General features: G+C 39.9%; 1 protein-coding gene across 1 annotated transcript; it reads right to left on the bottom strand.

Annotated features, from left to right (window-relative positions):
* Nucleotides 1–461: 461 nt before the first annotated feature.
* Nucleotides 462–17,725, bottom strand: FAM81B (family with sequence similarity 81 member B). Its single transcript, XM_077172163.1, is given in 5 exon segments — nt 462–535; nt 2,917–2,994; nt 2,997–3,102; nt 5,297–5,407; nt 17,498–17,725. Coding segments are annotated over 5 exon segments (597 nt in total).
* Between the last annotated feature and the right edge of the window lie 1,822 nt (nt 17,726–19,547).

Genomic DNA, 19,547 nt, shown 5'->3' with positions numbered 1-19,547 from the left:
TGAAGTAAAAGTCTTGCTCTCCTGATTTTTAAGCAATGTATGGCTGCTACAAAATTGCACATTGTAGCAAGTCTGCTGTAACACTGGCAAAGCTTGTAAATTCCTGCCACTTGAGACAGCCATGTATTTTATGTAATGTAGAGCACAGCAAAATACAAAGGCACAGATGCATCACTGATTTGGGTAATTGACAATTGCTTATGGATTTCACTGCCTAGGAAGTCAGTGTTCTTTGGCTGCTCTTGCTGTAAAGCAGGGAAAAAATAAACATTGCCAACTATAAGTTATTATGTTGGTTTATGCTGAAGGCAGAATGGAATGAGATCTAATGAATTGAAGGTAGATCATTTCATGGCTTCAGATACTAGAGGTTGCTTTTTTAACCCCGTGCTGGTTCTCACTAGAGAGAGCACCTCTAAGACTTGACAAGGCTTGCTCTTGGTGGTCACTCCTCTGGGAGGTCACTTGGATAGTGTTTTTTTCATGCCTTTCTGATTTTTTTTTAAGTTTCGTTTTGTGTTCTGTATTTGAGCAGCTCGAGAGATTCATGAACAGGACTTCATTTACTGAAGTCCTGTAAAAGAATAGGAACAATTCATTAAATAGTGGTTGCTTTCAACACATTAAAAGTTGATTCTTTGTCTCTGCAAAGATTTCTGACCCCTGTTTAATACAAATCACATTAAATCAAATCTATCCCATTATTTTATTGTATCTTATGAAAAAAAAATAGCAGCTTGGTTGCAAGCTTCTTGTTACTGGGAGCTGTCTTCCAATACATTGGACAATACCCAGCATAATTACAGCTGTGATTGACCTCAGGCATGTGACATGGCAGAAAGAAGACACTGTCTGTCTTTTAAAAACGGGCGAATTGTTTGCTTTTAATGCTATTTTTTTCATTGAGCATCAGGAGTTTCTTGTTGGTTTGTTTTTTTTCAAGACCACAATGAAAAACTCTTGAGTTTTCCATCAGATGCTGATACTGTGGCTCTGCAGTTTGCCTACCAGATAGCAGAGTTGGTGCTGTGGATTTACCAAAGTTGTAGGAAGTGTAAATAGACTTACTCCTCATCTGAGATGGACACTGTTCTGTTGTGCACTTCTAGGAGAATGGAAGCTCAGCTTCCCCAGCTGTTTGTGCTAAGTGTATAAAAAGGGAGAGATAGGAGTGTGCAGACACAGTTTTTTCCAAAACAGAGATACAGAGCACCTGATACATATTTTTTTGCACCACTGTACAGTCAACTACTGTCAAAAAAGACTGAAGAATTGTAGAATTGTAAGCTGCTATTACCTCACTGATTGCAGTAACTTTCAAATTACAGTGCAGTAGCTCTTTGTACTGCATCTCACATAGGTGTTAACTGCTTAGGAACTAAGAACTGAGCAGCCTTCTATTTTTTTCTTGAAGTGCTTATTGTAACGTGGCTGCCAATGACATCTTTTTCTTTTTAGAACAGTTCTTTAATATGGATTAATTTTGTCACTGCTGCAGTCAAAACGAACTGCTTCATAGTGCTTGGAATTTTACAGATTCCAGACACATCTCTGATTTCCAGAATGCCAATCTGTGCTGAAGCTGCTGAGACAAGTCAAGAGGCTGCCTCTGTCCCCTTCAAGCTGCTCTGCATCTCTTCAGCAGCCTCCTTCTCCCCTGTTGCAGGGTCAGCCCTGCCAGAGGACTGTCAAGGGGAAGCAGTCCCTGGTCTTGAGTTTGAGCACAAGCATGGCCAAAGTTTGGTATAAACAGAGCTCTTCTGTCCTCATTTTCCACAGGTTTATTTTCAACTTCCTTGAAGTAAAGAACTCTCTCAGTACCAAGATCTTTTATTCTGAAATTTCTTAGCCATGACTTTCTTTGAGAGCTATCTTGTGCTCACTCAGAAGGTCTTGTAGACAGCTAAGCCTTGTCTTGTCATGCTGCACAAAGACCTTAAATAACAGCTTAGTTTACTACAGCCCTGGGGCAGGGCTTACTGGTGTGTTGCAGATGATGAAGGAATTGGAGAGGAAGTAAAGAGCTGGAGTACTTGATCACAAACATCCTGAAAGATGAGAAACCAGATGCTCGGGTTTCAGTTGAGAACATGTAAGATGTGAAATACTCATGCAGTGATTTTCAGATTTCTGTTCCTTTGGAGAGAGGGCTGAGTGATTTTTTATATATATATAACCTGCTACATCCACTGTGTTTCCACCATCAGCTGCAAATGTGAGAGTATTACAATGGATTAGGGTTGAGTCACACAGAACAGATTACAGTGGGTGAAATCTTCCTGGTGCAGACCAGGTACTCAGTGACTCAGGAGAAAGTCTTTGTAATTGCTGTGAACAGCCAGAATCATCTGGTGAAGCTCCTTATGCTTTGTGAGATACATCACTGTGACTGTACTCCCCATAAGAAGCAGCCACCATGTAACAGCAATACCATCTGACTGCTTCCCTCTTCATTTATACAGTGCATGCTCTATATTGAAGAGCTGCAACTCATTCAGTTGCCTCTTTTTCCAGCTACTGTTGGTGGAGAATGGGGAGTAAAGTATTGAAATAACACAAAATCATTAAATATGATCACAGCAGCAGGATCTATATGAGAGAGAATCACTGCTGCCTCCATATGAAGATTAGGGATCTTTCTAAAAAGAAATAGGTGCTCTAAAAAAGCTGGAAAACGGATTGTGACATTGCCTTTAAATGAAAGACCATTACCTTGAAACTTGTGCAAAAGTCATGGTGGCTCTTTGCAAAGACAGGTGGGCTAAACTGAGAGACGGCTGTGTGAGAGGTTTTTGAGAGAGACAGAGTCACTTCAATATCTTTTTGTCCTTGTTCGAAAGTGGTTTCTGCAACAGCAGGTTACTGTAAAAACATATTTTTAAAATAAATGGAATGAAATCCTATTCTCATATGATCTCTGTTCATTTTGCACTTCCTCAAGCTCTTTCCAGATCTGTCTTTTAAATTTGGCAGTTCTTGCATGCAGTTTTTTAAATCACTTTTCATCTGATACAACTTTTCATACTTCTGTGATTTATCAATTTTTTCTGGTTTTAGTGATGGAAATCCCAACTTTTCTTCTGCTCTTTTTTCTGCTCTTTCCTTTAAATACATAATACAGGTTCCTGCACACATTAACCTGTCTTCTGCTATCCACATGTTCAGTTGGTCTAGCTTTCTAATCCCATGTGGGACAGCACTCCATAAATTGCAAGGAGAGGTCTGGGACCCCAGAGAAAGTGTCAATTGTCTTTTCCACAATGAACCAAGTAAACCAGGAAATTTCTTTTCCTGTCTGAGCCAGGACAAATGGGTTTTAAAATATTTATTTATTTATTTTTATTCAATCATTTAAATCCAATGATTTCATCTCATACTGTGCCGTGTGAGACTCTGAACATAAATAATTCTTTTCAAGTTGCTTTCATGAGCCCATCTCAAGCTTTCCTACCAAAGAAGTGCAATGCAGTGGTGTAAACCCAGCCCAGCTGCTGGCACGAATAATGAGGCTGAACCCTGAAAGAGCTGTCTGTCTGAGGGACAGTGACTGTGCCCTCCCACTTCTGAGCCAGTACAACTCTTGGAGGCAATTCCCCCTTGCTGGTATGCTCAAACCTGAGCTGCCCAGTTGCCCACCCCTTGGTCTTCAAGTTGCACCGCATCCTCTGGTCAACTCCAAGTCTTGTCAATATGGTCAAACTCCTCTGACCTTCTTTAGCCCTTGCAACACAAAGGAGTCCTGTGGCTCTGCCTCCCAGGGAAGGTGTTTGCCAGCCTGGCAGAATTGTTGTGTTGGAACAGGGCTCTGAGTTTACAAACACTGCTGCGGGGCACAGGTGGCTGATGGAGTGAGTCATTTCCGTGAATAACTGAGCTGCTGCCCTGCGCTCCCAGGATGGCTCCATCACCCGCAGACAGCCTGCAAGATCCATCATCCCTTGGGATGGCATTCCCTCTCAGACTGATGTGCAAAGGAGCATTGCTGAAGACAGCTGCCAGAGCAGGATCTGCTGAGCAGAACTGCCCTCCTGGTGCAGGCTGAAGCTCATCACCTGCATTTCTCTAACAGCCCTGCTGAGTTTTCCTTCAGCTCCCAGGGCCTGAGCTGTGCTTCCACTGAAATGACATGCAAAGGAGTACCATACACGCCTCTGTGTACAGACAATAATGCATTCCTTATTCAACTTATTTAAGCGGGGCTTTGAAAGATTTAACTCCTGGTATTGCTGTATTTTTTTGTCACAGCAGTCCGTCTCAGGGGAGGATAACCACATTTATTGGTGTGCTTTCTGCAAAATAATCACAAAATCTGTTAGTGGAGGAAGGAAATTCAAATGATACCTTTGAGATACCAACGGAGAAGTCAGAAACATTTTTAATATTTTCCTGGCTGCACTGAGTGTTGGTTGCCTTGAGTACAAAAGATTATCATCAGGCAGAATAAATGGAGATTAAAGTCTAGGAGCATAATAGTTCTAAGCAATTTCTAAATCTGATTTTGATCTGCAGCCTTCACCCTGATGCTAAGATACAGTGATCGTATTCTAATTGCTTTTGAATTCTGAAGTGGAATTAATTGCACAAAGCAAAGGAAGAGAAACTTTAAAAGCTGTGAAGGAATTCATTGAAAGGCTTGTTTCTGTGCCAAGGACTAACTGCTGCTGTGGAACAGAAACATGCCGTATTATTACTGACCACAGTAATAATATGGTGAGGGTTTGTTTAAGTTTAAAACCTGGAACAGACAATCTCTTCCTTTTCTAAGGAAGAGGAGATCATCATTCTATCATTCCTTGTCAATGAATGATACTGGATGGTTCTCTGTGATGGCACCAGTGCTCACCTCGGTACAGGGAAACACCATGGCTGAGTACATTGGGGTTACACAGGTGTAAAGTAGTGCCATAATCCAGGATTACTTCCCTTCCCAGGATGTCCAGCGCTCTGTGTGATCTCTGTCTTTGGGAACAAAAACCCCTCAGATAAGGATCAGGCCCTGACTTTACTGTTGGCCCTGCTTGAGCAAAGGGTTCAACCTTATCTTGCAGATTTCCCTTCCAAAATTAATGTCTGTATACTCTGATTATAACTTGCCATTTTGCTGGCTCTGTCCTAAGGTTTTGTGTTGGATCTCAGGGTTTGTGTGCATGATTTGGTACCTCCTGGGATCAGGGTGAAGGAGTGTTGCTGCTCATTCCTGTCCCTGGCATGCCTGGCGGCCACCCCAGTGTAGTGGGATGTCATCCTGGAGAGTCTTACCAGTCTCTCCTGTACCAAGCCAATGCCTGTGCTAGGCTTGGTTTTCCTGAGACCATGTCACTGGTGCTTCTGTACACATCTGGTGAAAGGGTAGCTGATCCCTGAAGTCATTTAGAATACTTGTCAACCTAAAATTATGACTATGTCTCTGTTAGACTACGGAGTAGTCTTGAGTCACTTGAGTAAATTGTTTAAATTATTCCAAATGTCCTCAATAGTTCCTAGTGACTCCTAAATTTAATTTTTTCATCGGTCCTTATCTTGAAGGTTGCACCTACATGCCAAAATACAATTTCTGCAGTGTGTCTACTTTAGGAAAATACCTGAGGGGTGAAAAGTGTGAATTTCACATTTGATTTAACTCTGAAGAAACTACACCATCCCATTTAACATAGACTGTGTTGTTGGGCATCAGTGAATGCAGTTTGAAAATTATGTTTGAAAAGGACAAAAATGCTTGGAAGTAAAACAAAAAGAGAATGCAGAGTTGCCTTTGAGGCAGCAGTTGGACAGACGTGTGAAAGCCCACACAAAGGCATTAAAGCAGGCAGAACCTGAAGACAGGCAAGTATCACAAAAATTTTAATGTCATTGTGTTAATTTCAAACATATGCTTGCTAGCAAGCAATAATCACTTACAATTTGTTTGGGCCTCAGTTAGGATGAAAAGCCTGCTTGCTTCCAGTCCTTTTAATAGTTAATATCACTTTTCAAAAGGATGTTTGAACTGAAGTGTTTTATATAAGAGAGTAAGTAATAACAGCTCTGCATCAGTCAAGTGAAGTGATAATAACTGTAGGAGTGGGAAAAAACCCTAACAATAGCAAAATCTATCCAATTCATATGTTATTTCAGTTTGCTATAGGTACTATCTTTTCAAAATCATAGAATCATAGAATGGTTTGGGTTGGAAGGGGCCTTAGAGATCATCTTGTTCCAACACCTCCACTGTGTCCTGGGACGCGTCCCCCAGACCAGCTTGCTCCAAGCCCTGTCCAACCTGATTTCAACAGCTCCAGGGAAGTGTTATCCACAGCTTCTCTAAGCAACCTCTGCTAGCACTTCACCACCCCCACAATAAACAATTTATTCCTAATACATCATCTAAAGCTCTCTTTTATGTTCAAACAGAAGCAGTTGTTAAGTCAGTTTATCACTATTAGTCATTTAAGTAGTTCTAAGATTTAATTTTTCAAGAACAAAAAAATTGTTGGATTGGGTTTGTTATTTTTAGTTTAAACCAAGCACCTGTGGTCAAAAAGTTTGTTTCCTGAAGCACTAATCTTTGCTCAAAAGAAAATAAAATGGTGCTGTGATCGTGTGTTTGTGATGCAGGGGAGTTTCCCACCTCAGCAGGGGAAGGAGAGATCTACAGGGCTGTTTGTTACATGAGTAGTATCAAACAACCTCTGTGTTTCAGTCAGGCCCCTCCTGGTTACTGCAAAAATTAACCCTGTCCTGACTAGAGCCAGGACACTGGAATAAGGTGAGTAAATTATGCATAAACTAGAATCAATGGCCATTTTTGTTCAAAGGCTCAAAACCAAACCCTGGAAGCTGGCATCTGATTCTACTTCAATTTCTCTGCAAATGGAAAAGGAGAAAGAAGATATTTATACATAAAAATTAGTTATTTCAGACTGTGTTTAGGTGACTTAGGAAAGATTTGGTAAAGTCTGCCTTGAGGAGAAAGGGAGAACTGTGGATATCATTGACTTTTTACAAAGTTACATTACAAATACTGAAAATTATTGTTATGAACCACACTAGCAGTAACCTTATGAGGTTACATGGCCTCTGTGGTTCAGATCAAATGAACATAATGGTCCCTTTGGGATGCAGATCCTGCCAACCTCAGCCAAGATGCCGAGGAGGATGAAGGTGGCTGGGCTCAGTCTTGAGGGACACACTTGCCTATGACAATATTATTATTAGTAGTAGTAGTAGTAGTTGTTGTTGTTGTTGTTATCATTGTTATTATTGTTATTATTAATAATAATAATAATAATGATAATAGTAATAATTATGATGATGATGACGTAATTATTTTACTTTTTAAACTTTCTCCCATTAGTATCCCTCTTCTGTGGAGCTTACAACTATATATATAGCAGGAGTAAGGCCACAGATAGTTTACTGCACTCTTTGGTCCAGCAAAGACTTGAAATATTAATGAAGAGATACTCATGGATATTTAATAAGAGCATACTCCAGTAGTACTACAGTTAATTTTCATATGTGAAAATAGATCTATCTAATATATCTATTGAAATTACTCTAGGCAGTAGAACGCAGCTATTCTAACCTAACTGACTCCAAGAAAGAAGAGATAAGCATCCACTCTTCTGTGAAAGGTCAAATTTCTGAGCAAGGCTCAATTACCATGAAATCCTGCAATGTGTTTAAAATTCATCTGGATTTCAGTATAAATATCAGTTTGTACATTTACAGCACAACTGCAGACTGCAGTCAAAGATGACTGGGTCCCTGACAGCTGCACATTAATTGAAGAGGTAACTGGGCTTTAAAACTGATTTTGATTTGTCAAGTTATATGCAGAAGATCCAGTCTGTTCCAGAAGTTAAATTTTATTTCAGTTCTATAAAAAGAGCACATAAATCTGGTAGACTTCTAAAGCAGAAGTGTGAAAGGAGACAGATATTCCCTAAAGGACATTGAATTTATTTAAATTTTATATTAACTGGAAAAATATATTGATATTTAGTAAATAAATACCTTGTATTTTATTTTAAATATTCAATGCCAACACATCTTAGTGTCTACAAAGCCTCTTCTATTTCTGATTTCTATTTCTGATCTATAAGATTTCTTCTATAAGATTTCTATTTCTGATCACAACATTAGTAGGGTCTCATTAGCTTTTGATAATCTCAGCTTTTACTTCTATTCAGTTTCCAGTTTCTTTTCTGACATTTTTCTGGTTTTTCTTTCCTCTTAGATTGGTGACATTTCTTGTCCCTTTTGCATCATCTTGATCTCTATCATTTACTGCTCTCTGTCTCCATGTTTCTCCTTCTCTTTCCCCAACTTTAATATGCTGACCACTTTAGCCTGTTATTGCCTCATTCACCTGTATTCATTTTCCTTTCTCTTGATGAGAATTTTCTTTTAAAGTTCTAGTCTATTTTTACTGCTGAATAGAACTTAGATTAAGTTTTACTTAAAATAAGCCTTTACTCAATTACTTACAATTTTAAGGGGTAGAACTATTGCCTTTGAAATATTGTTAGTGAAGGATTGTTATAGTCTGATTTTAAATTTTTTGCACTAGGTCTGCTATTCAGTGCTTAGCTGTTTTTCATTGTTCTGAATATGGATGCAAGATACTTTTGTTTGTTGCATCCTTTCCTGGAGCTGCCTCTTCTCTAAACCTTCACAAGAGTAACATCTCGCCCCAAAAGTATTTCTGAATCTATAGAAGCAGACATACACTAAGTAAATGATAAACAAATAAATGACAAAACTGTGGGCTCATGAGGTTGTGCAGCCACTGTAAGGTATGCTCACCTTTCTTCATCAGCAGCATCACTGTCCCATGCAGCTGTCTGAGAAGTGGGTAGATGTGCAAATGCATAAAGATTTTTTTTCTTTTGTATATTAGGCAAGTCACAAATTAACCACAATTATAAAGGTAAATAGAACCTTTTTTTTTTGTACCTTTCTTTAAAGTATGGAAAGTTAATTGGTCTCTACCTTTCTTACAGATGGCATTCAGTGCCTCACTTTGTTAATTAGCTTGTGGGACAACACACTTTCCTTTTCATTATTTTATGAATAATGTTTTCATTATTTGATGAATAGTGTTTTCATTATTTTATGGCATAGATCTTCATTAGCTTTCTCTTAGTGTTTCAAATGGATGCTGATTAAGAGGTTTGTTCTGCTGTTTCATGGCACCCTGTTCATCACATTAAAGCAGTCGGAGTGAATTACCATAATGAAAAGCCCTCAATCACTTTGCTGACAGCCTAAATAGACCAGCTTTTTGTCATCACCTGGTGATGCATGGACACTGAGGTACACCTCTGGAGTGCACAGATCAAGCAAATACAAGTTAAATGCAGATAAGAGAGGCAAAGGCCAGAATTGCAATCAAAAGGAGGCATTGATTTGAAGAACCAGGGGACCAGGGCTCACCACTCCCCTGGGAAACACAAGGCAAGAGCTTCAAGGCTTCACAAGCAGCACACAAAGTAAGAAAGAAGAGGATTAATGGAGCAGATATTCAGTTACAAGAGAAAGAATCCTGAATATTCTATACAGGGAATTCTTACAAATAGGAGGTTTGAAGAGAGGAGAGAAGAAGGTTTCAGCAGGGGGTTAATGCAACTCCATCCACATTACTGTGTAACTGGAGGGTTGAGAGCACTGCCTGAGGACCCACAGATATGAAAAGTTTTGCAAAGACCCTCAAGTGCCTTTGAAGTGTCTCAAGACTTGATGCACCTTTGTGCCCTCTGACATCTCATTTTCCCTTCACATAACATCATTATTGTGTGCAAAGTGGTTAAATGCATTATTGCAGTTTGGCAGACTACATGAGGAAGAGAATAGGGATGCTTGGGATTTGCATAAATGTTACTCTAATTTGTTGTTTCCCAGAGGAGACATTCCACAGCTTACAGTGAGATCATGATTTCCAGCTACAGAAAACAGAGTCTGAGGAGAATGCCAGCACCAGTGCAGATTGACTGGGAGTAGTACAGAAGGTGCGAGCTTTGAATATAGATTAAAAAGTATAAGGAAATTAAAATCTCTGATGGTTATATCAAAGCATTTAATTAGAGATGAAAGTCATCTATATATTTCAAGGACCTTTATAATTGAAAGTCATGGAACAGTGTATATTAAACTCCTGTATTGCATTTTATGAAGAGTTGAACAACATCACAGGTGCACACCAGGGCTTTTGATTGCATAGTATTGGGTTGGACCTTTTCCCTGAGCAACAAAAATGTCTATGAGATAAAGTAATACACGTGTAACCATCTGTGGATTGCTTATTCATTTTTTAATTCATTTATTCTTTTCTCAGTGTGACTGAAAAAAATGAATCTGTATTTATCAGAAGAGTGGCTTTTTTTACAGTTTATTACCTAATTCTTGTTACTGTAATAGATATTCCCACACCAAAAGAAATTCTTATTAAGAGGCAGAATGCAAATTAAATATATATTTCATTCAATAGGAATGCCAGTATAGCTAAGATGTTGAAGGCCGTTTTTTAAAAGATCACTTCTACTTGACACATAAATATTTACATAGTGTAGAAATGTACTCAGAAGGCCTGAACATTAACAAAATGCACCACAGTCAGCAAGTATCCATCTATTTTTCAAGGGAAGAGACAGTAGAAGAATAGACACAATTTGAATTAAGAAACAATCCACATTAATATTTTATATATAACAGAATATAGGAGAATATATCATCTGCTGTGAGAAAGAGCAGTTACTCCCTTTAAAGTTTATTTATCCCCAGATGGTATTGGATTAAGGTTGGGCTACAAATAAAGAGGAAAGCTGCCATCACAAGTTTCCATTTGGAAGGTTTCATCTGACTCAACAAGAGTAAATTACATAAACATGAGCATTTGTCTCCGATCACTCTGTACTGTTCTGAAAGTACATAACAATTTCAAATCCTGAAACTCGAGAACAGGAAAATGTGAAAAATTAATGATGTAGTGGCAGTCCTCTGTCAGTTCCGGCTCGCATCTCAACCACAGTGCTGGTGGCAGGAGCGCAGTTAAAGCTTGGCATTTCCCAAGGGGAACTTCAGCAGCAAAAAAAACAAGAAAGCACTGATGAATCCTGAATTACACCAAACTACACTATGCCTTAGTTTTATGGCAATCATTCATGTAAAACTGTAGTGTAATGTTTTGTGGCAATCATTCATGTAAAACTGTAGTGTAATGTTGCCATTGAAATGGCAGGTCTAGAAGTGCAATTCCTTTTTGCAAGTGCAGTTGCTTTTAATGAAGTTAAAAAACAAGTGCAGTTACTTTTAATGAAGCTTGCCTTTAATGTCATTTTCCTTTAATGTCATTTTCCTTTCCTTTAATGTCATTTTCCTTTTTCTCATCTTAAAAAAAAAAGGGGGCTAAGGACTTTGTTTCTAGCATCATACAATGATTACTTTGGTGCCTTCATTGTACATTTTCTACTTTTACTTGTTCTGAGATCCCCCTTTTCAGATGTGGAAAACACTAACCAGTGCACCTAATATAGGGACAAGGAAGGAAGAGGGGCCCCATAACATTGTTGTGGCACTTGGTGAGTGCTCAGCCTCTTGTTTCTTCTGAGTGTGGGTTGACTTTTTTCTTCTTCATGCAAGTAGAAGTGGACTGGCCTTTTTTCCCACAATGATCCTCTTGTCCTGCTTTCCCAATTTGCTCTTCTTTCCTCTGCTGCAGGCAGACACCCCAGTACAGAACATGGGACCAAGCTCCAGTGCAGATGATGAAGGGAAGCATCACACCTAGGAAAAGTCATGGTAGGAACAGTGTATATTAGACTCCTGTATGGAGGAGAATGAGGTCATGGCTTTCCTAAAAGCATAAGCCTAGGAAGTCTGTCAACCTGAATTTAAAAACATCAGGAGACTCTTGCAGGTTCACCTATTTTGTTCTAAATAATTAAATGAATTAAAATTAAATTAAAATTAAAATTAAATTAAAATTAAAATTAAATTAAAATGCTCCCACATCTTTCTTTGCCAGTTTTGGATGTGTTGGCATCACTTTCTCATCTTGGATTCCCTGTCTCTCTCTGCAGTGGTCTGGAATCCTTTGGTACCCTATGATTTTTTCCTTGCTCTCCTGGTGATTATACACAGAAAGGAAGATATCTTTGGATGCATTCTTTTCTATAAATTGTGCATAGACACTCACACAGCAATTTTCCCTATCCCACCATTGCATTCCTGGCTCTTCTTTACAGCACATAATTTTCTTAATTTCAGAAAGGGGATGCTGGGGTTGGTACACTATTCTGTGCCATACGAAGAGTGTTTTTAAGCTCCCTGTTTCTCTGTGCCTCTCTTGCCCAAGGGCATACTCCTGGCATTTCTTGTGCCGCATCATTACAAAAGTTATTTAATTATTTACCTTCTGTATTCCCCAAACTTTTCAGGGGACACTCAGTCATGAAATACCTCTTGTTCGGAATCTCTTGTTCGGAAATATCTCTTGTTTCTCAGTCAGACCATATTAACAATATTACTGGTTATTCTTTATTATTGCCTCATTCTTAGTTGATCTATTTTTGTGTTATCCAAAAATGTCAACAGCAGAGTTTTATAAGAAAAGTGTATAAGTGGCCTCCGGAGTATGTTCTCTTACATAGCACAGTTCCACTTTGTCTTTCTTTTTGAATCATAGTATTTTTGTTACAAAATGCTCCATGAAAGTCCACATATGTTAAACACATGTTAAATACAGCCAATTACTTGTATCAATGGAAATTTATAATCTCACCAAAGGAATAACTCAAGTTTCCTCAACAAGACCTACTTTCCAAAAGAAAAAATACAGATTTTACTGAAAAAACTGAAGAGTTTTATAAGTAGGAAGAAATAACTACTTCAGATGAAATCCAGACAAGATAGAAAAGAACAAAAATCACCAAAATTTTTAGTGTGTGATGAAGAATAAGACAGGAAAGTATAGTTATTTTTTCCTGGCTTGAATTTTTTTTCTAGCATGACAGAGTGAAAGCTTATATCTGGTACTAAAATGGAGATATAAAATGAGTGTGAAATACATTTATGCTACTCTGAATTGCCTCTGCACCAATGGGCAAGCAGAAATTAAAAGGAGTGTCCTAGGATAACCCAAATGCTGCTGTATTCCATATCCATCTGTGCCAAAAATGTGTTACTTTAATGTCCAGGGGTACATCTGGAAATGGAATTGCAAGGCTGGGGGGTTTGCCATGGTCCCTTTAGAAGGTCAAAGTACAAGGAAGGAAGGCAAGCTCTCTCCACTTTGTTTGTTTTTAAGTATTTTTTTCTGTCTTGTACTGCCTCAAGGGAAATTCTGCAAGTGTTTGCCTGCAGCTGCAGCTCCTCTGGGCCAGGTGGCTTCACTCCGTGGCTGGCCAAGGAGACCTTGTGACTGTGCTTTTCCTTACCTTGCCTTGCCTTGCCTTGCCTTGCCTTGCCTTGCCCTGCCCTGCCCAGCCCTGCCCTGCCCTGCTATGCCCTGTGCTGCCCTGTGCTGCTGTCTCAGGCCATGGGAAGGCAAAGCCCCTGGATGAGTCCCAGACCCTGACCGAGTGCCAGCTGCTGGAGCACGGCAGGCTGTCTTTCTCAGCAGAAGTGCTGCTGCTCTGAGGGATAAACAGTAAAGAGGGGGAGGAAGGCTGAAGCCACTTCCCTTTTCCTCCCTACATGAGGTTGCCCGTGGCAGCCTTCATCTTGGGAAGGGTGGGAGTTACCCTGCCATTCTGGGTTTCTCTTTGTTCCTGAGGAGGTCATACCTAGTAATTATCCACTTTTTTCCTGTTGCTGCTTTGCTTGTTAGTAAACTGTTGGTTTTTTCCCTTGTTTCTGCTCTTACTAATTTTCTCCTTGTTGGTGGAAAGGGATTGGTTGAAACTAAGTGGAGGTAACCCATTTTAGAGTGTCCACCTTTTAAACTGTCTTAAACCACAACACATTTTCATCCTTCCACAGAGGTCTCCAATACTAGGTCTATTTATGGTCGGACTTCGAACTGACAAATTAGTTTCCATAGTGGCACAATCCCATATCCTTGTTTGCATCTCAAAATGAGCATTTCAAAATACAACTCAAAGCACCATTTCTGGGAGCAGGTTACAGAATCACAGAATCACACAATGGGTTGGAAAGGACCGTAAAGGCTGTCTTATTCCAGCTTCCCTGGGAGACATTCCATTGGACGAGGCTGCCCAAAGCCCATCCAATCTGGCTTTGAACAGATGGGGCATCTACAACTTCTGTGGACAGCCTTTTTCAGTGCCTCAGCTTGTTTTTCTTTCTTGGGGAAAGTAACTACATTTTTTTTCTCAAAAATTTATAGCTGCACAAATAATACATCCATTTTCCCTTTAGAAACACACTTTAGGTTGAAAAGTGTACAAGAAACTAGGAAATGCAAAAATTAGGAAATTAATTTTATTCTCCCCCTCAAACTCCTGCAGTACAGTGCAGCCCTTAAAGAATAACACACTACTTTGGCTTCCTTTTAGCAGGGAACACAGGGTGTTTTCTAGGAGGGGGTCAATGGCTAAGTGGAGAAGGCATTTGCATGAAGGGATGTCCTTATTGTGTGCAGGGCAGGGTTTGGTTCCAGTGAAAGCATAGACCTGCTGCCAAAGTGCTTTCTGGGTACACCCTACCAGCCCTGAACAAGGATACAGCCCAGCAGAAGTAGGTCTTTGACATCTTGTCCTACCCCTGTAATTCAGTATGTGTCCTGATTTGTGATTCATTGCAGTTTTAGAGGTCTGATCTAAAGATGGAAGGAGTAGGCTCTTCTGAAGTGACTCATCCTGATGGTATCTGAATAGGTCACAAATATTAATTTAAGGAAACCCTTGTGCAGTTTCTGTGACCTTTAACAGATACAGAGAGGAGCCAGGGAATGGTTTTTAAAAATCTGATTTTACTTGTCGGGCTGAAAAGAGAGGCCTGAGGCTGATATTTCAGTGTAATTCAGCACTACATAACACTCATCCAGTCAAAGCACAGCTCTAACCCCTTTGAAAATAAATACCCTGTTCTGTAAAATACAGGTTTTTTCTTTTATTGGCTTTTTAGTTTAAACGTTCCCCACTGAGTGGATTTTATTTTTTAATAATATAGAAAAGGACAAATATGAAGGAAAATTTCAATTGTAAATGCTTAAAGTTTGCAAAAATTGTTGCTGATGGGTTTATTGGTCCCACAGGCCATGAGCTGTGGGAGTCCACAGGGACAGTCCTGCTGGGTTGTGTCATAGTTGTGCCAGTCACACTTTTCCAGCAAAGGGAGACAATTCAACATCCACGAAACCTGGGGCACAGGTGATGGAGAAAGCTGTAATAACTCTGAAATAAAATATGTTTTTAAATCTGTCATTTATGCACCTGTTCCTTGCCCCCCTTGCACACAGAGTATGGACAACCGAAATTCTGAGTATCCTGGGCATTCCCATTTTTGTTCTGCATCAGAAAATAACATTCTTAAAGGGTGGAATGTACTGCATAACACAAGTGTATTTTTGGCAGTGTATTTAACACTGATGCAAGCCTGATACCACAAGTCCATGAAGACAGAGATACAGAATGGGACCACCAAACCCTTGCTGCAAAAGCAGGATGAGATACAGCCATTCATTAGGATGAAAAGCAGCTGTCTTTTGTTTATTGAGTCTCCTTCTCCATCTTGTTCCCTGGACTCCTGCCAGCATTACTGTCCTGGAGCTCACCATCCCTGGGTAAAATGAAGCCATGCTGCTCCTGGCTGATGGTCACCCCAAGTCTGTGTGCAGAATCTCAATTGATAAACAATTATCTTATGGGTGTTGTCAGAACTGATGGTAGGCACATCTCTCCTCTACCCCGAGACTTTTAGTAGAAATGATTTTCTCTTGCAGTTTGCAATCCTGTCCTGGCCTGATGAAGGATGTCTTATTAAAGGTCTGATCTTTAAGACCCTTTCTATCAACAACCATTCCATGATTTTCCACTTGGCACTAGTTCCTTTCATGTCCCTGATCAACTGGGCCATTTCTCTGCCTCTGCCTTTAGTCTCAAGAGGATTGTCTCAAGAGGAGTGTCTTTGGTCAGGCTCAGTTTCATTCTTAGTGGGAACAGCAAACCAGCATTTTCTCCAACACAGGCTTTGTTGAAGGATATTCTTCCTGCTTTGGGAAAGATTTAGAGTATGAGGGAATCAGATTTCCTTGTGGAACCTTTCTTTTTGTGTTAATGCTTGAGAAATCAACATTGATCAGCCACTCTGATTTGCTACATGCCGAAAGCAATTCTTCAAATCTCTGCTAATTCTTTAGAGGCTTTGACATGTTCTCACTTCATTGTTTTCTTTGCTGTCAGTGCTCTAGCCTTATCAAATCCTCACAACCATAATACACTAAGCAAACAAGCACCTGGGATTAGGACCTAGAGCAGAGCAATTTACAACAACAAAGGAAAATATTACCTTTGGATGCTTACAGCATATTTAGATGCTTAGAGCATATTTCTAGCAAAGCTGTACTGCAGACACTTGATCTGCTGTACTGCAGATACTTGATCTGCAGATGGTGTTAGAGGAACTGGATAGTCTAAAATAAGGAAGTGGTTTTATAGCATTGCTTACTGCCATACTATCAAAGTCTTGGAAAAAAAATCAGTATGAAATTATCATAGACCCTAATTTTAACTCAAATTAAATTCAGATGAGCCATGACTGCATAGTTCTTGAGATAAGTGTATAGAAAATCAATTATTTATTGAAGTACACAGAAAACCAATTGAATTTAGTGGCATTTGTAAGACTTTTGAGGCTTCAAAAACAACAACAAAAAAATTCTGAAATTCTATTACATCTTTGCTTGAAACAGAGGTTGGTAAATGTCACATATAAATTTGACAAATAATAGTAAATAATCAAAGGTCTTTAGGCAGAAGAAGGGAAACCCATTATGCATCTCCAGTACAAAACCATGTATCAGTTTAAATAGAAAGTGAGCCTGAACTTTCATTGCCATCTGTACTGAACTTTGTGAAGAGTTTTGATTATGAAGAATTTTGTATAGATTAGAATATTTGAGTAAGGAAAAGTAAGAAGTAAACCAAAGCTTGAGTCTTGATGTTATACTTTAGATAGAAATACACTCACTCTTTATTTCCCTTGAAAAAAATACCCTGCACTATCTGTATTTCCATTGAGCTCAGTCTCCACACCCCAACAAATATACTGAAGTCAAATAGAATCAAGCCTTTGAACCAAAACACGACCAAGACTCATTAATCTTCTTTCTATTTCATATGACTTTTTTTCCTTTACTTTCCCTAGTCCCCTCCCCTTGGTTTTCATAAGTAACTGCAAGTGCCATTATACAAGAATAAAATCAGAATTTAACTGCAATGTGGTGGCCATGGTGAGAACTTTGCTGCCACTGGAGCCAATCTTAGTGCTGGATGCACCATGGGCTAGAGCTGCACTACTAGAGGAAGGGAAATGCTCTTTGCTACATGTTACCTCAATATTCAATATCCTGGCTGAGCTTTTTGACAATGTTTGGGATGTGGTTCTTCAGCAGCTGGGCATTAGTCTCCTTGTGCTGAGAACCTTTGCTTCCCTCGAGGTAGGAGACATGGAAAGCCACAGTCCTCTCCTGACTGGATAATTGCTCTTCCAGCAGGTGAGCCCTGTCTCCAAGGCAAGGAGGAGGGGAAGGGTCTATGCTATGAAAACAAAGAACCCCTGTCATGGTCAGCATGGTCTCCTGCCTGCAGTGGGGCCAGTCTCACCCTGGCTGTCAAGGCTGGCTGCTGTACTGGGGCTTTGATCCTCCCCCACACTGCTGCATCTCTGCAATAGCTCTAGAAACAGCAACGTGGAGGGCTAATTTGAGCATTGGTCCCCTTAATGGCCTTGGAGATGTAAGTGATATTTTGCTAGCAATTACACAAAACCCAGATAGCATCAGGATCTAGGCTAATGTTCAGAGGCAGAGGTTTTGAGGTGCTTCTGTAATGCCATTATTGAAATCCTCATTTTAAGCTCTTCCTGTGTCAATTTAAATAAAGACAAAAATAACATGGTCAGTGACCATGTTCAAAAACACCCAAGTGGATATGGTGGTGCTTGTACAGAACATCCCCAGGTTCCTGACTGAGAGTGGGCCAAAAGGGGAGCACATGCCGAAACCAGCAGCTCCTTGTGCTTGCCTTGCTTTACATGCAGCTACCCAATGTAAAGAGGTCTGAAATCCTACAAGTTTTCTTACAACTACTGCCTCCTCTGAAGCTGCTCCCTAAAACCCCTGCTGAGCCAGGGGCTCAAATATGTTTATCCTGCTGTTCTCTGGTAGGATAAACATGAAAGTGCTTCTTTATGGCAGCCCCAGCATCTCTCTTACCCTTTACAAGGGGCACTGGACAAACACAGAGGCACCTACAGGTCCCAGTGCAACTGATTGACATATTCATATCTCTCTTTTGGAAGTCTCTTCAGGACAATCAAAACCAGGGCTTGCCACAGGCTGCTGGGGTCCCCACTATGCTTATACCAAGCAGAACCTCACTCAAAACACTGTTTGGTGAACAGAATACCAGTCCCAAAATCTGCAGCTTTATAGCCTCTTGCCAAAATAATCCCTTTTCCTTTCCCCCTCTCCCAGGACCCTTCCCATCCCTTCTGCTGGGGTGCCCTTATTTTCCCATGGTGGCCCAGGGACCTTCCCCTCATTGCTTCCCTTCCTCTTTTCCTTCTTCCCTCCTTCAGTCCCAGTAATATAGCCTGCAAATCTTCTCCACCAGCACAAGGACAGAGCAGCTGGGGTAGCTTCAAGCTCTTTTTCCACTTCTATCAGGTCAGAAGACCAAATAAAATTAGGCAAAATTATATAAAATTAAATAAATTACTTCCATGGTGAAGGTCAGTAGTGACATTTCTATGTAGCCCTGGATGACTAATAATTCTCTCTAAACTTGCAGAAAATTCAAGACTTTGAAGTTTCTCAAAAAGAAACTTTCACAGCTGTTCACAGCTTTTTAACAATTTTCTAATTTCTTGGGCATGTTAAACAGATCTGATGGTAGTTTAGCCCTGACATTGCTTGATGAGCACACTTACAGCAATATAGCGATACGTGCAAGGAATGTATCTCCTTTCACACAAGGAGAAAGCTATCCAAATTGGGCATCTAGATTTTCTCTTCTTATTATTGTTACTTCTGAGTGGTTTAGGGAAAAAAAAACCAACAACTTGGAAACATTTCCTAACAGACTTTTCTGGTGTCACAGCCATATTTTCAACTTTGGGAAACCCAAGTTTAAGTCAGGAGCCCTCAAGATTAAAGTGACAGCATTAAATTCAGAGGAAAAACATTTATAAATTTGACATCAAGTGGAGCTGATCAATTTGTCCTTACTTAAGGTTGTTCCCTCCATTTTATGACAGGAAAGGCAATCTACTGTGGTGACACTTCAAAAGGCTGTGAGAAATGAACATGTGCCCTCAACTCACAACAAACTTGGACAGTTCTGTCCTCACATCTCTGCTTATTCAGCAGAGAGCAGGCAGGAATA

This window comes from Agelaius phoeniceus, chromosome Z (assembly GCF_051311805.1).
Source record: "Agelaius phoeniceus isolate bAgePho1 chromosome Z, bAgePho1.hap1, whole genome shotgun sequence".
Lineage (NCBI taxonomy): Eukaryota > Metazoa > Chordata > Aves > Passeriformes > Icteridae > Agelaius > Agelaius phoeniceus.
Note: the sequence above shows the minus strand (reverse complement) of the source record. Positions and strands in the feature narration are given on the sequence as shown.